The following is a 14,920-nucleotide window of genomic DNA, read 5'->3' as shown; positions in this document are numbered from 1 at the left end:
ATTAATGTCTGAGCAATTGAACCACATGCATGCATGGTTCCCTTAATTCTTCCCCAGCAATTCTCACCCGCCACTACTATAATAAACATGTTGTTGAACTTCGACCAACTTTTGTGGGGGCCAATTAAGGATATCCATATTATATCCGCAAGTACGTTTGTGGTCTTGTGGGTAAAAGTTCGATTTTCCCTAAAAAAATGTAATCCCGTAATCTGCGTTTCATGCATTTTTCTCTTTTCCTAATTTCTCTCCGGAAATTTAAGTTTTCTTTGTTAGAAGTGCTGTCCTGATCTAGTTTTACGTTTTACTTGGAGAGAAAAGAGGAACATGCATGCACATGGAGTAATTTGGAGACATGAGTATGTTCCTTTTCATGCCAAGCTAATGAGGTAGCTCGTGTGATGTTGTTCAGAATTCAAAGGAACAGCTAGCCTGGGCAATATCCCATGTACTGCGGGCTTGGACTTGGAAGACACGGACATTTCTATCAGTGTACTTCACCGGCCAGCAGGTTCACCTCCCTTGTTTAGCAACCAAACCGCGTTTTAGAGCAATAGATCAACGTCTTCGAATTGCTATCTACTCTCATTGACTAGTCCTTATCATAAGCGCGCAATTAAACAGAAATAAATAAAAGGGGAGAGAGAGAGAGAGAGAGAGAGAGAGAGAGAGAGAGAGAGAGAGAGAGAGAGAGGAGTAAACTTTATTCTATCTTTGCCCGGAATTCCTGGCTATACAAGCATATTATATATATTTATTGCAGACGAGAAGATATAGTGACGCTTAACATGTCCAAATTCTGGAAAATTTTCGTGTCTACTTGCATGATCTCCTGAAAAAAGGGATTCCCGCAGTAGTGTAAAAATAAGCGCAAAGGTGTCTACATGGATGTGTGCAAGCTGAGTAGCAATATACTAAAAACTTAAAAAGAGTTGCTAAACGTCTTGGTAGCATTATACTAAGATATCCCATGCTCGTATCCCAAACACAATTTCAAACCTGTTCAGTATTCTTTCAGGTCAATGGATCGTGTTTGCATGTGATCGTCACAGAGAGAGAGAGAGAGAGAGAGACTTGACATGGACTGGACAGTGCCGTGGGGTTGAAACCGTGGGGAGGTTTCGAACCTTTGCACCACATAAGGGACAACTTGCTATCATCACCCATGTTAGATTTTGGGCCCCACATCACGCGTTTGTGTTTTGTGGGTCCTAGACATTAGACTATATCCTTTTGACCTTTCTGTTGATTCAGGCTGGCTACCTGGTTAGCTGTAATCCAAAAATGAGACGGTGTAATTTGTCTCTGTTGATCATGTTTCAATAATTTTCATGTTTTACCAGGTAATTACCTGTAGCAAAAGTACTTCCCATTACCGGTTCTTTACATATATTCTGTTATGGGAATTACCTGGAACCCTGTTTAAGATTATATTAATGTTAATATAAGGAACGAACTAAGAATATCCTTTTCCTTCTCTGTTTACGGAAGAAAAGGAGAAAGGTCGAGGATGCAAGTATTTGCGATGGGGATCATATATGGTCACGATCAGGAACAGGCACAGTCAGAAATAGCTGCTTGAAAGGTGATCGTGGCATGTTAATTTCTCTCCTACACACCATATAATTGCGTGCAAAAAAAAAAAAAAAAAAAAAACCCAATTAATTTTATAGAAATTTGACTCTCTCCCTCTCTCTCTCTCTCTCTGGGGGATCATTCTTGGCATGTGGGTGAACAGAAATGAAGGGCAATCTAAAAACTCGGACTGCATGCTTTTGTCCTGTTCTGTTATGAAGCATATGCTATGCTCAAGTTTCCAATTTGCAGAACCCTGCATGCAGATGCCATGGGAGATGATTGACCTAATACCAACAAAATCTACAATGCAGACGAGAACTCCCTTGGTGCTTGATATATATTTTTTATCCGTTGCATGAAATTGAAAGCTGCGAAACCAATACCGCCTGAGCAGCCCACCTTTTCGTGCACATGAGAGATCGATCCATTGTACTCCGTTGCATCATTCCTATACTTTTAAACTTTGTTAAATCTGTGCTCATCAACTAATTAAAAACTATCAAAATGAATCAAGACGTACATCAAATTGTTGTTGCTTTGATTGCAAATTGATCAGATAATAGAGAACAGGATTTGAGCAAATGATTTGGATGATTATGGTAATTATTATGGTCCAAGAATTTTTTAATCTATGTGCCCCACATTAATATTTGAGCCCAATTGTATTAATTGCATAGACCTCGATCTCCATATATATTGACCATCCTTTTAGAATTAATGCAACATATATATATATATATATTAATACTAATTTTGATGCTTAGAAATTCATTATGAATATTGTGAGAAGAAGATGATACGCTCAATGATATTTCATTGATCAGAACCACTGGACTTATTTATTTTGAATTTTTAAGTATACAAAACATGTAGTTGATAGTTGATTGAGTCATATTCTAAACTCAAGAACAAAATCACATGATGAGAAGAATCTATGAGACTATGACCTTAGATTTTCTTGAAGAAAGAATGGACAAAAGGCAAGAGAACAGTATTCTGATGCTTTTGGATGTAATATATAGCTACTTTCTTATTATTCTTGTGAATTGAATTTGGACAGTTTGAAATTTTGCTTCACTTATTTATTATATAATCATCACTTGCAACATAAGCCTACTTACTGGTAACAAATAAATACAAAGAAAAGAAGTTGCACCATCCTGAAAAGCTCCAGTGGGACCCAATTCCATAAATTGGTTGCCAGTGAAGTCATAGAAAAGGAGCTCCACAGTTGCCTATATGTTGTCAACAAATGCAGCTACAAAAACCCTCTTTCTCCCCCTCCCTCGCTGGCACCACTCTCCTGCCTCGTTCAGGCATTTCCACAAACATCTTCTGAAAGAAAAGTCTCTTTCTTCTTCCACATGGCCAGACCGCAGCAGCGATTCCGGGGCGTTCGGCAGAGGCACTGGGGCTCTTGGGTCTCCGAAATTCGCCACCCTATATTGTACGTTTACCACAGTGCATGCGAAACCTATGTATAACGTTCTCATGCGCGTTTATGTGTTCCTTGCCCTGAGTACTAAACGAAACGTTTCGTTTGTGCAGGAAGACTAGAATTTGGCTGGGAACATTCGAAACGGCCGAAGACGCGGCTCGAGCATACGACGAAGCGGCAAGGCTTATGTGCGGCCCAAGGGCTAGAACGAACTTCCCTTACAACCCAAATGCACCTCAGTCATCTACATCGAAGCTTCTCTCGGCAACTTTGACAGCAAAACTACATAAGTGCTACATGGCATCGCTCCAAATGACAAAACCAATAGCACAACAGCCTCTAAAATCATCATCACCACATGTCTTTGCCACCAACGGCATTGCAGGAAAAACCATCGAAATGGGTATGCGGTTACAGGAAAAGAGACCTGCGGCCGAAGTACTAGAACTAGAGCCAAGTTGGGTCATGAAGAAAGTCAAAGTGGAAAGTAGCCAACTGGCGCAGTTCAAGCCTCTTGAAGACGCTCATATAGAGCAAATGATCGAAGAACTTCTTCACTATGGCTCCATTGAGCTTTGCTCTGTAGTACCACCACAGGATCTTTAATGCATGTTAGCCATATCCACAAACATCGATCTCAAACATCCTTCTTCCTTCAAGTCTCTGGTATACGTACATGTATCTTCACTGCTAATGTGATTCATTGAGCTAATTTAACCTAGTTTTATGATCAACCTGATCTCTCTTGGACCCATGAATAGTTCTATGATCCTATTCATAGTTTTCTTCAGGCACCCCCATTTGAATGATGCCATATATGCAGCATCAAATATGTAATGATTAAGATATGATATAAGCTTCCGCTTTAGTTTTGATGATTTGATCAGTAATATTATAGTACTCGATCTAAACCCAAGTGCATGCAAGATTTACATATATATATTTTTTTAATTCATTTTTCTTTAATAGTACTCATGTTATCTGAAATTTTGTTAATGGCAAAAAAGTGCTCGGACCCCATGCATGCCACTTCATAGGAAGTGGCTCGACTCCCATTCAATATATATTAAGCTGCCTCCCATATATTGATATCTAGCTGTTTACATGATTAGATATATATATATATATGTGTATATATTGATGACCTTATCTATTAATTATCTCGATCCCTTTCTCTTATATATATATATGGCCTTTATGCATTTGAAAATGTCCTGAAGTTTTACGAAGGTGGGAATGATCTCTTCTCCCATGCTGGTGGCCTTCTTGATTTCAACTTTTCGTGGTATCCATGTTATGCTGCTGTAGGAACCCACGTCATGACAATATTGTGACATTGACATGATGAGACCCAGACCAGTTTCGCTCAAAAAGGGAGGGGTTTTCCCCCCACATTGAGCGTTAATCACGGGGAAACTGTGATCATTTACAAATGAAAAGATACAGATATTTAGCCTCATCAGTAGGTCACATCTCTTGTCTGTCTATATATACATGCTTGATACAGACTTCCATTCAATCATATCTCGCCACATCATGCATGGATGAAAATTAAATGCATATCAGCTAGCCTAATCAAACTAACAGCTCGCGATTTTCTATAGCTTAATTAATATCCCGCGATCTCAGACCAAAGAAATAATTAAAATTAACGTAAAGTTGGGGCAAGGGAAGATTCGATGCATCGATCTATTTAATTAGAGTCGTCTTGAATATATAATTGGTTTTAGGGAAAATTAGAGTTCACCCATCCAAACCATCACTTATTTTATAGTTAACTCGGACATCCTAAATTTAATTCCACAGTACGAGGATTTTTTTTGAATTACTTGGTACGTGATATGATGATGAATAGTTCGAGCTAGTGGGTACAAAACTTGTCAATTATTGATCTCTGACTAATGTAACATACAATTGTGAAGTGCGTAAGTATCGTGTAATCATTTTGAAAAAGAGTGAGGTTCACTATTAAAAAATTAATTAATTAATTTTTTTTTATGTAGATCTCGCATTTATTCATTTTTTTAAAAATAATTAATGCAAGACGTTTATATACTAATAAATTAACTGGACAAACAGTATCTGTCTCATTCTCGATCGACCTCTATGATCTTACCAAGAATATCTATTACGTGCAATCGAAGTTTTGAAGATCAAAGCCTGCATGAGTTACTTCAATATAATACAGACAAGAAGACGTCGGATACAGAGACACGGACAAAAACGAGGGAGCTAACTAGGCCTTTTGTTCTGATCTCTGCAAACAAATTATAAGAATATATATTTTTTTCTGAAAATAAATAGTAATAAAAATCCAGAAAAAAAACCACCTAAGAGTAATTAAAACATTAATTAAAACAGTAAACTATTTAATTACTAATTGGTTGCTAGAATGTTTAAAAAAAAAAAAAAGTCTAATTAATGGCCTGATTTGATCATCATCTCAAAAAAATTTTGTCCATTTAAGGTCGTTCAAACAATTCTACCTACATAAAGGCCTCTCTTCGCCTCGTCTCCTCATTTTAATTATTAGGACCACTCTCTGCCTCCATTTTTCTCCTTCAGGTCGCACGACACTCACAAACACATTTCTATCAAAACGTTTCACCTTTTAAAGAATAATGGCCAGGCCACAACAGCGATATCGAGGAGTTCGCCAAAGGCATTGGGGCTCTTGGGTCTCAGAGATTCGCCACCCTCTACTGTAAGTTAATCTCACAATTGTATCAACTATTATAACCTACGCATGGTAATTCCGACACGTTACAACTTACTGGTGGGTGCATGCTGAAAGTTTTCGTTTGTGCAGGAAGACTAGAATTTGGCTAGGAACATTTGAAACCGCGGAAGACGCAGCCCGGGCTTATGACGAAGCCGCAAGGCTAATGTGCGGTCCAAGAGCTAGGACTAACTTCCCCTACAACCCAAATGCAGTGGCTCACTCATCGTCTTCAAAGCTTCTCTCAGCCACTTTGACAGCTAAACTGCATAGGTGCTACATGACTTCAATCCAAATGACAAAATCATCAAGACAACAGGAGCCACAAAAGGCAGTATTGCCGCTTGCTAACACAACCAGCTGCACTGTTAGAAGCCCCATTGAAATGGGTACTCGACTGCCGGATAAGACCCTGGCTGCTGCTCAGCAAGAAACGGAAGCCAATTGGGTTGTCAAGAAATTTCAAGTGGAAAGCACACAGCTGCAGTTTAAGCCTCTCGAAGATGATCACATCGAACAGATGATTCAAGAGTTGGTTCATTACGGGTCTATCGAGCTTTGCTCTGTTGTACACCCTCAGGCTCTGTAACTTAGGCCAGGACCTGATCTCAAACCTCCTCCAATTCATCCTGTATTTCTTCTCTGCGAATGCCATTCATTTTGCTAATTTAGTGCATTTTCTTAGCCCTTTTGAGACCCTCTTCCCATGTTTTAGATCCTTGATCGCTAGGTCCTAGAACTAGCTTCGAAGTGACTCAATCGAATATGTCATTGCTATTTGTACAGTCAATAGTGTTATAATGTATTGATGTCTTTCTTTTAACGTTTTCCCAAATTTCATGTGAAAGGAATGAAATGGTAGGTAATTCTGGTATTTCCTTCAGGCCAAACCATCTCTGATTCGAACCAAAGAAATGGGCCACTACCGAAGTAGTTTGTCACTCAAGTGTTCTCATTAGCTAGTCAGGATTGATGAGAGGAATGGTAGCACTTTTCTCGGAAATGCAACAGTTTCAATTCTCTTTGGTGAATGAATGCGGTCAAGAAGAATCATCACTCGTACTGTCGAATGAACTGACAATAGGGCATGCACTATTTCTTTTTCTTTTCCCTACTGGGATATGAGTTAAATACTGTGGAGCGCATAAGCCTAGAATTCCACTGTCAGATTTATGATCAAGAACAGTGGAAGCTTGCACTGGAAAAGGTTTGCAGGAAAAAACAAGGACTGAGGCATTTTTTGTTGAGCAGGGGATTGGTGTAGCTTTGAAGCGTCCACGAAACAGGGTAATAAAATCGAAATGGTATAGTAGTTGGTAAAATTCCGGCTATTAAACTGGATATCCAGGATTATATATAATATAAGAATATCTGCTGCATTAAATAGACACATAACAAACGGGTTTAAAAGTGAATGAACTCATCATATATGAAAAAGAGGATAATGGAAAAGGAAATTACATTTTCATTTCCATCCATCTGTGCAACCATTAATATAATGCTTTGTCTGCCAGGAAAGATATGTTTCCACTTACTGCTGGCTGGTGTTGTGTTTAGAAAATAGAGGACATTTTCTGGTTTTTTCTTGGCAATAGAGGATCACCTTTATGAATTGTTGGGTTAAAACTCAAAAAAGGGTTTTCTGGTTGGGATTGCCGCTATAGAGACAATCTAGGGACAGTGAAATTTGTTTTGAGTAGTTTTCTACTGATTTTATCTCTCTCTCTCTCTCTCTCTCTGTGAAGATCACTTTCTTTGACAATTTACAAGTAGCCGATCATGACCGAGATATGTTGCTAATACTTGCTTTGGCTATGTAATTACTTCATGAATAATATTGAATTTCATGTGCTTAACAAAAGCAAATTGCTCGTTTTCACATGATGATATTGCGTTATAGATGTACGTACTATCTAGATGATATGCAATTACTTTTTCCTGTCTTTACTATATCTTTTTATTTGTTGTTTGTGTTATTTTTTTGGTTTCGATTCTCTTTTTAGGGAATGCTTTTATTTGATTGTGATTTTTAACATAGAATTCATTTTCTAATCATTTTTCTGTCATTCTCATCTCCACGTCTGTATCTAATCGAGTTAAAGACAATTTGGCAGTTTGCACCTACTATTCCCTGATTGCAAACTAGTCATGAGGTGCAGCTTGGACCCCCACAATTCTGATGCACCCCCGCAATTCTGATGCGCGAGCAGCAGCAGCTTTTAGGCATGAGCAATGGCCGGAAAAGATTAAGATAGTACGTATGAAAATTGCGATCAAGTATAATTTCTTTCCCTGCAAACTAGTTCAAGAGCTTTGCTTTAGTTATTGCATGCCATCTCATCTCGAACCTACCAAAATATTTTGTTTCAGTCTTTAATCTTTGCAATCTTCTTTCCTATTTCAAAAATATATGTTTACTTTTGGTATTTTGGGTGTGTCCCATCTTTGCCAATGAAACTTCATGATTGTTTGCCTGTTTGGGAATTGATTTTGTTCCCCACAACCATCAAAAACTAAAGTTGTTTATTCTCATTATGCTGTGCTACTTTTGATTCAGCAAGCAAAGGTGTTTCAATCATGGCATGTTATTGAGTTCACCATCATTAATAGTTTGAACCATGTAACTTTGGGGACACACGAAATTTCACCTGATCGACCTCTTTTTCTCATATCAGTACTGGGCAAATACCTAGTTCAAGACCAACAACTCTATTCAAAGATACAAATATTTTGTGCTAGCGATACCCTGCAGAACTCTTTAAAAAAAAAAAATAGAGAAAAAAGAAAGATTTGAGTTTCCTGTTAATTAAATGTGAAGTTGTACGTACGATGTTGTTGATCTGATCATTTGTAAATTGTAGGTGATAAAGCAATAGTGATAATCAAACTACGATGAAAACTTTTCAACGAAATTGTTACAGAATTACAATGAAAGAACATTTATGGAGAGTCAAAGGGTAGATCTTCCAAGGGCAAAAAGCAGTCAAAACCAATCATTGTGTATCCTATCGTGGTTGTATGGAATCTCACGAGAAAATGCCGTGAAATAAAGAATCATATGGTCTCTAGCTTTTCATGAACTATTAATCATAAATGTTGTGCATATTATTCTTCTTAGTGGGGCTTAGATTTTCTTTTATTTGTTGAGTCATGCAAAAATCCAAAAGGCAAAGAGGTTTGTTTGGGAGTGAAAGATACTGTTGGTGGCCTACTAATCTATCTCTGAAAAGCCAAAATACTTTCAACCTGATTTGAAGCACAGAATATATATAGATATATTTCTTACTGTTTTTCAGTGGAAATGACATATTTCGCATTGGAAAACATAGACCAGACCTCAACCAGATTATTTCTATCTGATTAATTAGGGTTAGGCTACATACATATTGCTATCTCTTTATCCTCATTTGCCATCCCTTCACATGGATGAACATGCTCTTGTTAGCATCCACATGACCCTAACCACCCCCTTCATCTTATCAATGCCAAAGAGACAAAGCAGAGATGGGTCGACCCCATAATGGCCATGCGTGCACATCCCCAGCCAATAAATAATTATTAAGTACTCTATAAGCAAATTTATCATTTGAGATTAAGGTTTTAGTACTATTTATAGATGCGAGATTTATGACATCGATCAAGGATTGTTTCTAATTTTCTAGAGCTGGACAAGGAAAAAGAATTACACAGACCGCCAAAATATGATCAGCATACCCAAATATCATGACAATATGGACTATGTAACCTTTTTCTTCGATGTTATTTGCTGAGCATGCAGTTTTATGCGAGTAAATAGACAAATATCATACAAACCTTTTGTAAAAAAGTGGATCTCAATAATAAAAAATAATTATTTTTACACTTTTTAAAGGAGGATATATTCTTTTTACAAAGACTTATAAAGAATTTATCTATTTAAAACTTGCAAAAATCATTTCTCTTAGCATTTACTAGCCACGGCAGTAGTACTGTTATATCACATGCATACACTGTTCAAGATATATGAGAGATCGTAAACATCACGAAATAAGATGGTAATTGCATGTGCATGGGGACTGTGTGCATGACCTGGTCTTCAGCCTCAGGCCGTGTCTAATATAATACATGCATGCACCAAAATTAAAAGCATTGACACAGCACAAAAGTAGGTACAGAATTAGGCCACAAGCTTAGTGCGAGACTGTGGTGACTTTAATCATGCATAGTATTCATGAACATCATGGGCGGCGTCGCAACATATAATCAGGTGCAAGAACCAGATAACAAAACGGTTAAAAATTGTGGGGACATTCATGTGGTCCTGATTTTCTTTTTTAATTTCTTTTTAGGTGTGGTACTGATCTTATCTTCTGCATCAAAACAGTGTGTACGTAGACAGTTTTTCCACCATTCCTTTAGGCTGATTAATCTCTTATATAACAATATCTCTGTTGTTGAAGTAAATATAACTGGTCGATCCAAACGTGATCATCGTGAGAAATATCGATCTCTGCAAAAGAAAAGCTCCATCAAGTTTAATTAGGAATATTGATCTCTGATGGAGGTCAAATCCCAACAATTATATCTTTGTATCTATTTTGATTTGAAATTGTCTTAATTTGAGAACAGAATCTCTAAAAACATCATCCTTGATCGCCAAGGCGCGCATCTAAAATCATTTTTTTTTAGAACAAGATCTCTAATGATACTCGTCGAATATTCTTGGTCATAAGAAATTTAAAGGGATTGATGCTAATTCGTGTGTTTTAGAATTTTATTTTTACATGTATATGATAAATTATATATCTTTTTTTTTTTCCAAATAAAAGCTCTCTTTAAATTAAATAATTTTATCAAGATGTAATTTTTATATACAGTTATGATCTTATAATTTACTATGGAATGAAACTTAAGATTTTTTTTTTTTTTTACATAAATGTTGCATGTTAGAAAAATTGATCCGCACAAAAAAAAAAAAAATGTCCGGTTTCGCCACTGGTTTACTGGTACGTACGTGCATGGGCTGTGGATCTTATAATCTTTGGGTGTTTAATCGAATGCCGGCCCTTGTCAAAGACACCCATTTGTGTTTATTTTTGGGTCACAAATTAACCGAGGTACCCAATTTGTGTTTGTGAGACAAGTTTCTTGGACTACTGAACAGCCTCAATCTGCAGGAGGCCACACGTACATTTGAGGACCTTTGATCGCTAAGTCCATTTGACTTTAATATTATTTAATTAACTGGCCCAAAGCAAAGAGGTTCTCATGCACCACCAGGCCAGTCCATGTTACGTCCCTCGCGCGAGCCTCACAGCGAGAGAGAGAGAGAGACCGAAATTTTAGGGCGTGTGTAATTTGTGGATTTTCGGTTTCTTTTTTTGGGATTTTTTTTTGGTGTGTTTTTAAGTTGCCTAAACCGTTGATGGGCAGTGGACACTGGACACTGGACAGGGGGCCGTCTAGGAAATGCGGTGGCGGATTTTAGAGGAGAAAATTCCCTCGCTCATATATTTTGTATATGTAACACTTTTTTTATAATTGCATTCACGTGTGTGATTGACCATACAAAATTATATTTATGAGTACCTACTTGTAACTGTATATATCCACAACACTAATAAACAATAAATATAACTAAAAATGAAACAACTGTCTCCATTCCGCTTCCTCTACATCCCAAAACCGCGCTATCATGCATCAGTTCGATGTATATATGTATTGTTTCATAAAGCAGATTCCAAACCCAAAACAAAAAATGAAAAAAAATATATATATAGATATATAGGACAAAACATGGAGTCATCATTTGCAGTCATAATTTCTTTCCCTTTCTGCTTCGCCATGTTATCATGCATTTCATAAAGTTATGAAAAAACATCATTAAATGGTTCACATGAGCGGATAGATTATGTTACCCTTTTTGTCTTGTTGCGAAATCATGATTAAAATGGTTCACAACGGTTATTGCTGCCTATTGTTGCTAATGATATTACCCAACATTGCGAGCGGACCAAATAGATCATAGAACCTTAATTAATTCAATTTTCTGGAAATTACGTTTTTGCCTTAACTTCCTGCAGCATCATGATACTTATTACTTACCAATGCAAGGAGATTTTATTCTAAGGCCGAGGAGAAGTACCGGAGAATGAACATAAGTCCAATATGGTACAAAAATACGTACATACATGCATTAATCAAGTGATTGGCCGACCGAAGAAGCCAATCTGTCACGCATGCGCGAACCCACCACCTGGGATATTAAATGCAAAGCCAAGCGCTATCTTTCATGCATGCATGTGATGAATTAAAGCCAGAGGAGACACCTCACAAAGCATATATATGATCGATAGTGCTAGGAATAATTATGCTTGTCGCCGGCATACGGACCAGTAATAATACACACGGTCAGCGATGACATACTAAAGACCAGCCAGGGCATGGCTGCATGTTTTGTTTTTTGTTTTTTTTGAAAGTACGACATTTATAGATCAACTATTAGATATAAAATAACTTTGATGAGATTGCAGTTTCTTATAGTCTTTCTAAAACCTACACATATTATAATATAAAAATAAAAAATAAAAAGGATGATTAGAATCAAATAAATGACTTCTACCCAATTCTTATAAGGAAAAGACCGCTTGGTGACGGTTAGCATAGTCTAACTATGGCTGAAAGCCTGTTAGTTCATCGACAATGTTATTTTCATTTGAGTCCTTAAATTAATTTATAGCAAATTAGTAAACTCCTATATATATGCACGATGTACACCAGGTCTTGGCCGGACATGCTGCAAGTTGTGATGAATCGGCCGGTTTCCTGTTATTTTCACGTAGCCAATGGTAATGGGCGGTCAAAACTAGGATTAGTTAGTTCGAAAAAAAGAAAGAAATTATATGATCAGCTGGTCATAAATGTGTAGCTACCTAGCTAGAGTCATGGAATTTGCTTAATTTGCAACTTGCAGGGTGACATATATGATCGATTCCTAGTGAGGAATAGTATATAGTAACGTTGATTTATTCGTGAAGTTAGAGCAAGGATATTATATAGGACTGACTTAGTGACTTATGACCTGGAATAAATATAAAGCTCATGATCATATTATTATTATTATTATTATATAACAAGAACTTGCGGAGTAAGTGCAGCGATGATAAAGGGAACGTACATGACTGATGATGATGGGCACATGCTACATATATAGGAATTTACACATACAAAATAAGAGAAGACTACTTCCTGATCGACGTTGACGCGCTTTGAGTGGACTTTGGCTTTTCCTGATATGCTCGTTCAAATTTCAAACGGCCAGATACAAAACAAGTTTACTATTCAAACACTTCAATATTCAATGGTTTTTTTTTTTTCCCTTGACTTTTCTTCTTTTAAGTTCATTATATTCAAATATTTGATATATACATCTGTAATTAGTTGTAAAAGTTCCAATGGGAATGGCGTACAGCAGGGAAAAAAGTTCTCCTATCTCCATATATATATTGTCCATACACATATTTATGAAGGAACACCCATCCTTGACGTTCCAAAGCCCACAAAACAAAACAAAACGCAAGTGACTCACTTCCCAGATCATAGAACCTGAAAAAACAGAATAAGAATGTCTCACAGCTCCTCCTCTTCCTTTCCCTCTTGCTTCCGCCCATCAACCATTAATAAGGACAATCAGCGCTCTCCGCCCATCCCCGCCGGACACCCTAACCTCGCTACCTGCAGCCTCTACCACACTCCCCTCGGCCTCTTCTCCCTCACTTGGTCTCGCTCCCTCCTCGGCCACTCTCTCCATCTCGATCTCCTCCACCGCCATCACCACCCTTTTGACTCTCCTGATCCTTCTCTTCCTTCCCAATTCTCTTTCCATCTCCACCTCAAACCTTTCTTCTTCTGGAAAAAGCATGGGACCAAGAAGCTCAACTCCAACACCCAAATCTTTTGGGACCTGACCAAATCCAAGTTCGGGTCCGGACCCGAACCCCATTCCGGATTTTACATCGCCGTAGTTGTTGAGAATGAAATGACCCTCCTTGTTGGCGACTGCACCAAACAAGCCTACGCCAAAACCAAAGCCCGAAAGCCTAACAGTGCCCAAGTTCTCGTCTTGAAAAGAGAGCATGTCGTTGCCAACAAAATATACACCACGAGAGCAAGATTTGGAGGCAGAATGAGGGATATAAAAATAGACTGCGGCTACGACGATGATACCAGACTCTGTTTCAGCGTGGATAACAAAAAGGTCTTGCAGATAAAGCGCCTAAAGTGGAAATTCAGAGGAAATGAGAGAATTGAAGTCGATGGAGTGCCCGTACATATCTCGTGGGACGTGCACAACTGGTTGTTCGAGAAAGACAACGAAGATGGGCGTGCTGTTTTCATGTTCAGGTTTGAAGAAGAAGAAGAACAAGAAGAAAAAGACAAGGAGGTGAATTCTTTGAATGAGAAGAATGGGATGGCTTTGTGGGAGCAACAGAGCTGGGGTTATGGGTTGAGTAGGGTCGAGTGGAGGAAGAGCTTGTCGTCATCGTCGACATCAATGTCTTCATCGGCGGGATCATCGGGAGGAAGTTCGGTTCTGGAGTGGGCTAACGCGGAGGAGACTGAGTTAGGCGGTCCATCTGGGTTTTCTTTGGTTGTTTATGCTTGGAAGAGGTGAAGATTGCGAAGAGGTATCTATTACAATAATCTGGCAATGCTTGATGGATCATTAGCTCTCGTTAACCCATTTATTATGACGCAAAAGAAGAAAGTCGTGAACAGAATTGAAGATGATTCAAACTTGCTTATATATACATAGCTAGATATAACAACTTCCAACTTCTCTTTCACAAAATCAGAACATAGATTCTTTCAATTCTACTCGTATGAGATTCAATGTAGTAACGTACTGTAATGTACATTTTTGCTATAATTTTGGTGTAATTAAAAGCTGTCAAACAGATTGATGAAGCATGGTAGAAGTGATTATTACTTGTCACTTCTTTTTTCGGCTCTATATAGTTGAAGCTTCCTCCTGCTTCCTTAATGACTAAAAAGAAAGAAAAGAAGAAAGCTATTCTCTTTCTTTCTTTTTCTCTCTTTTGCTCCTATTCTTGAATCTTTGTTGGTTCTGGGTGTGGTCTGAGCTGTTCGACCTTGATTAGATTTAGAACAGTAGGCGTGAATTCCTCAAAGCTTCCGACCATAGG

At 37.9% G+C, this 14,920-nt stretch overlaps 3 protein-coding genes across 4 annotated transcripts; all 3 read left to right on the top strand.

The window, feature by feature from the left end:
• The first annotated feature begins 2,782 nt into the window (after window positions 1-2,782).
• Window positions 2,783-3,927, top strand: LOC122318148 (ethylene-responsive transcription factor ERF003-like). Its single transcript, XM_043135328.1, has 2 exons — window positions 2,783-3,025; window positions 3,127-3,927. The coding sequence occupies exons 1-2, from the start codon at window positions 2,943-2,945 to the stop codon at window positions 3,620-3,622; spliced, it is 579 nt and encodes a 192-aa protein (XP_042991262.1). The 5' UTR covers window positions 2,783-2,942; the 3' UTR covers window positions 3,623-3,927.
• Window positions 3,928-5,501: 1,574 nt separating this feature from the next.
• Window positions 5,502-6,558, top strand: LOC122318230 (ethylene-responsive transcription factor ERF003-like). 2 transcript variants are annotated; one of them, XM_043135432.1, is made up of 2 exons: window positions 5,502-5,720; window positions 5,811-6,558. In XM_043135432.1, exons 1-2 carry the CDS (start codon window positions 5,638-5,640, stop codon window positions 6,322-6,324), a joined length of 597 nt encoding a protein of 198 aa, XP_042991366.1. In that variant the 5' UTR covers window positions 5,502-5,637; the 3' UTR covers window positions 6,325-6,558. The 2 variants fall into 2 exon arrangements, with proteins under 2 accessions (XP_042991366.1, XP_042991367.1); XM_043135433.1 differs by having other exon boundaries at window positions 5,508-5,720; window positions 5,826-6,558.
• A 7,341-nt stretch (window positions 6,559-13,899) lies between these two features.
• Window positions 13,900-14,388, top strand: LOC122318650. The gene has a single exon (XM_043136208.1). It carries the CDS (start codon window positions 13,900-13,902, stop codon window positions 14,386-14,388), a length of 489 nt encoding a protein of 162 aa, XP_042992142.1.
• Window positions 14,389-14,920: the final 532 nt, after the last annotated feature.

This window comes from Carya illinoinensis, chromosome 8, assembly GCF_018687715.1.
Source record: "Carya illinoinensis cultivar Pawnee chromosome 8, C.illinoinensisPawnee_v1, whole genome shotgun sequence".
NCBI lineage: Eukaryota > Viridiplantae > Streptophyta > Magnoliopsida > Fagales > Juglandaceae > Carya > Carya illinoinensis.
Note: the sequence above shows the minus strand (reverse complement) of the source record. Positions and strands in the feature narration are given on the sequence as shown.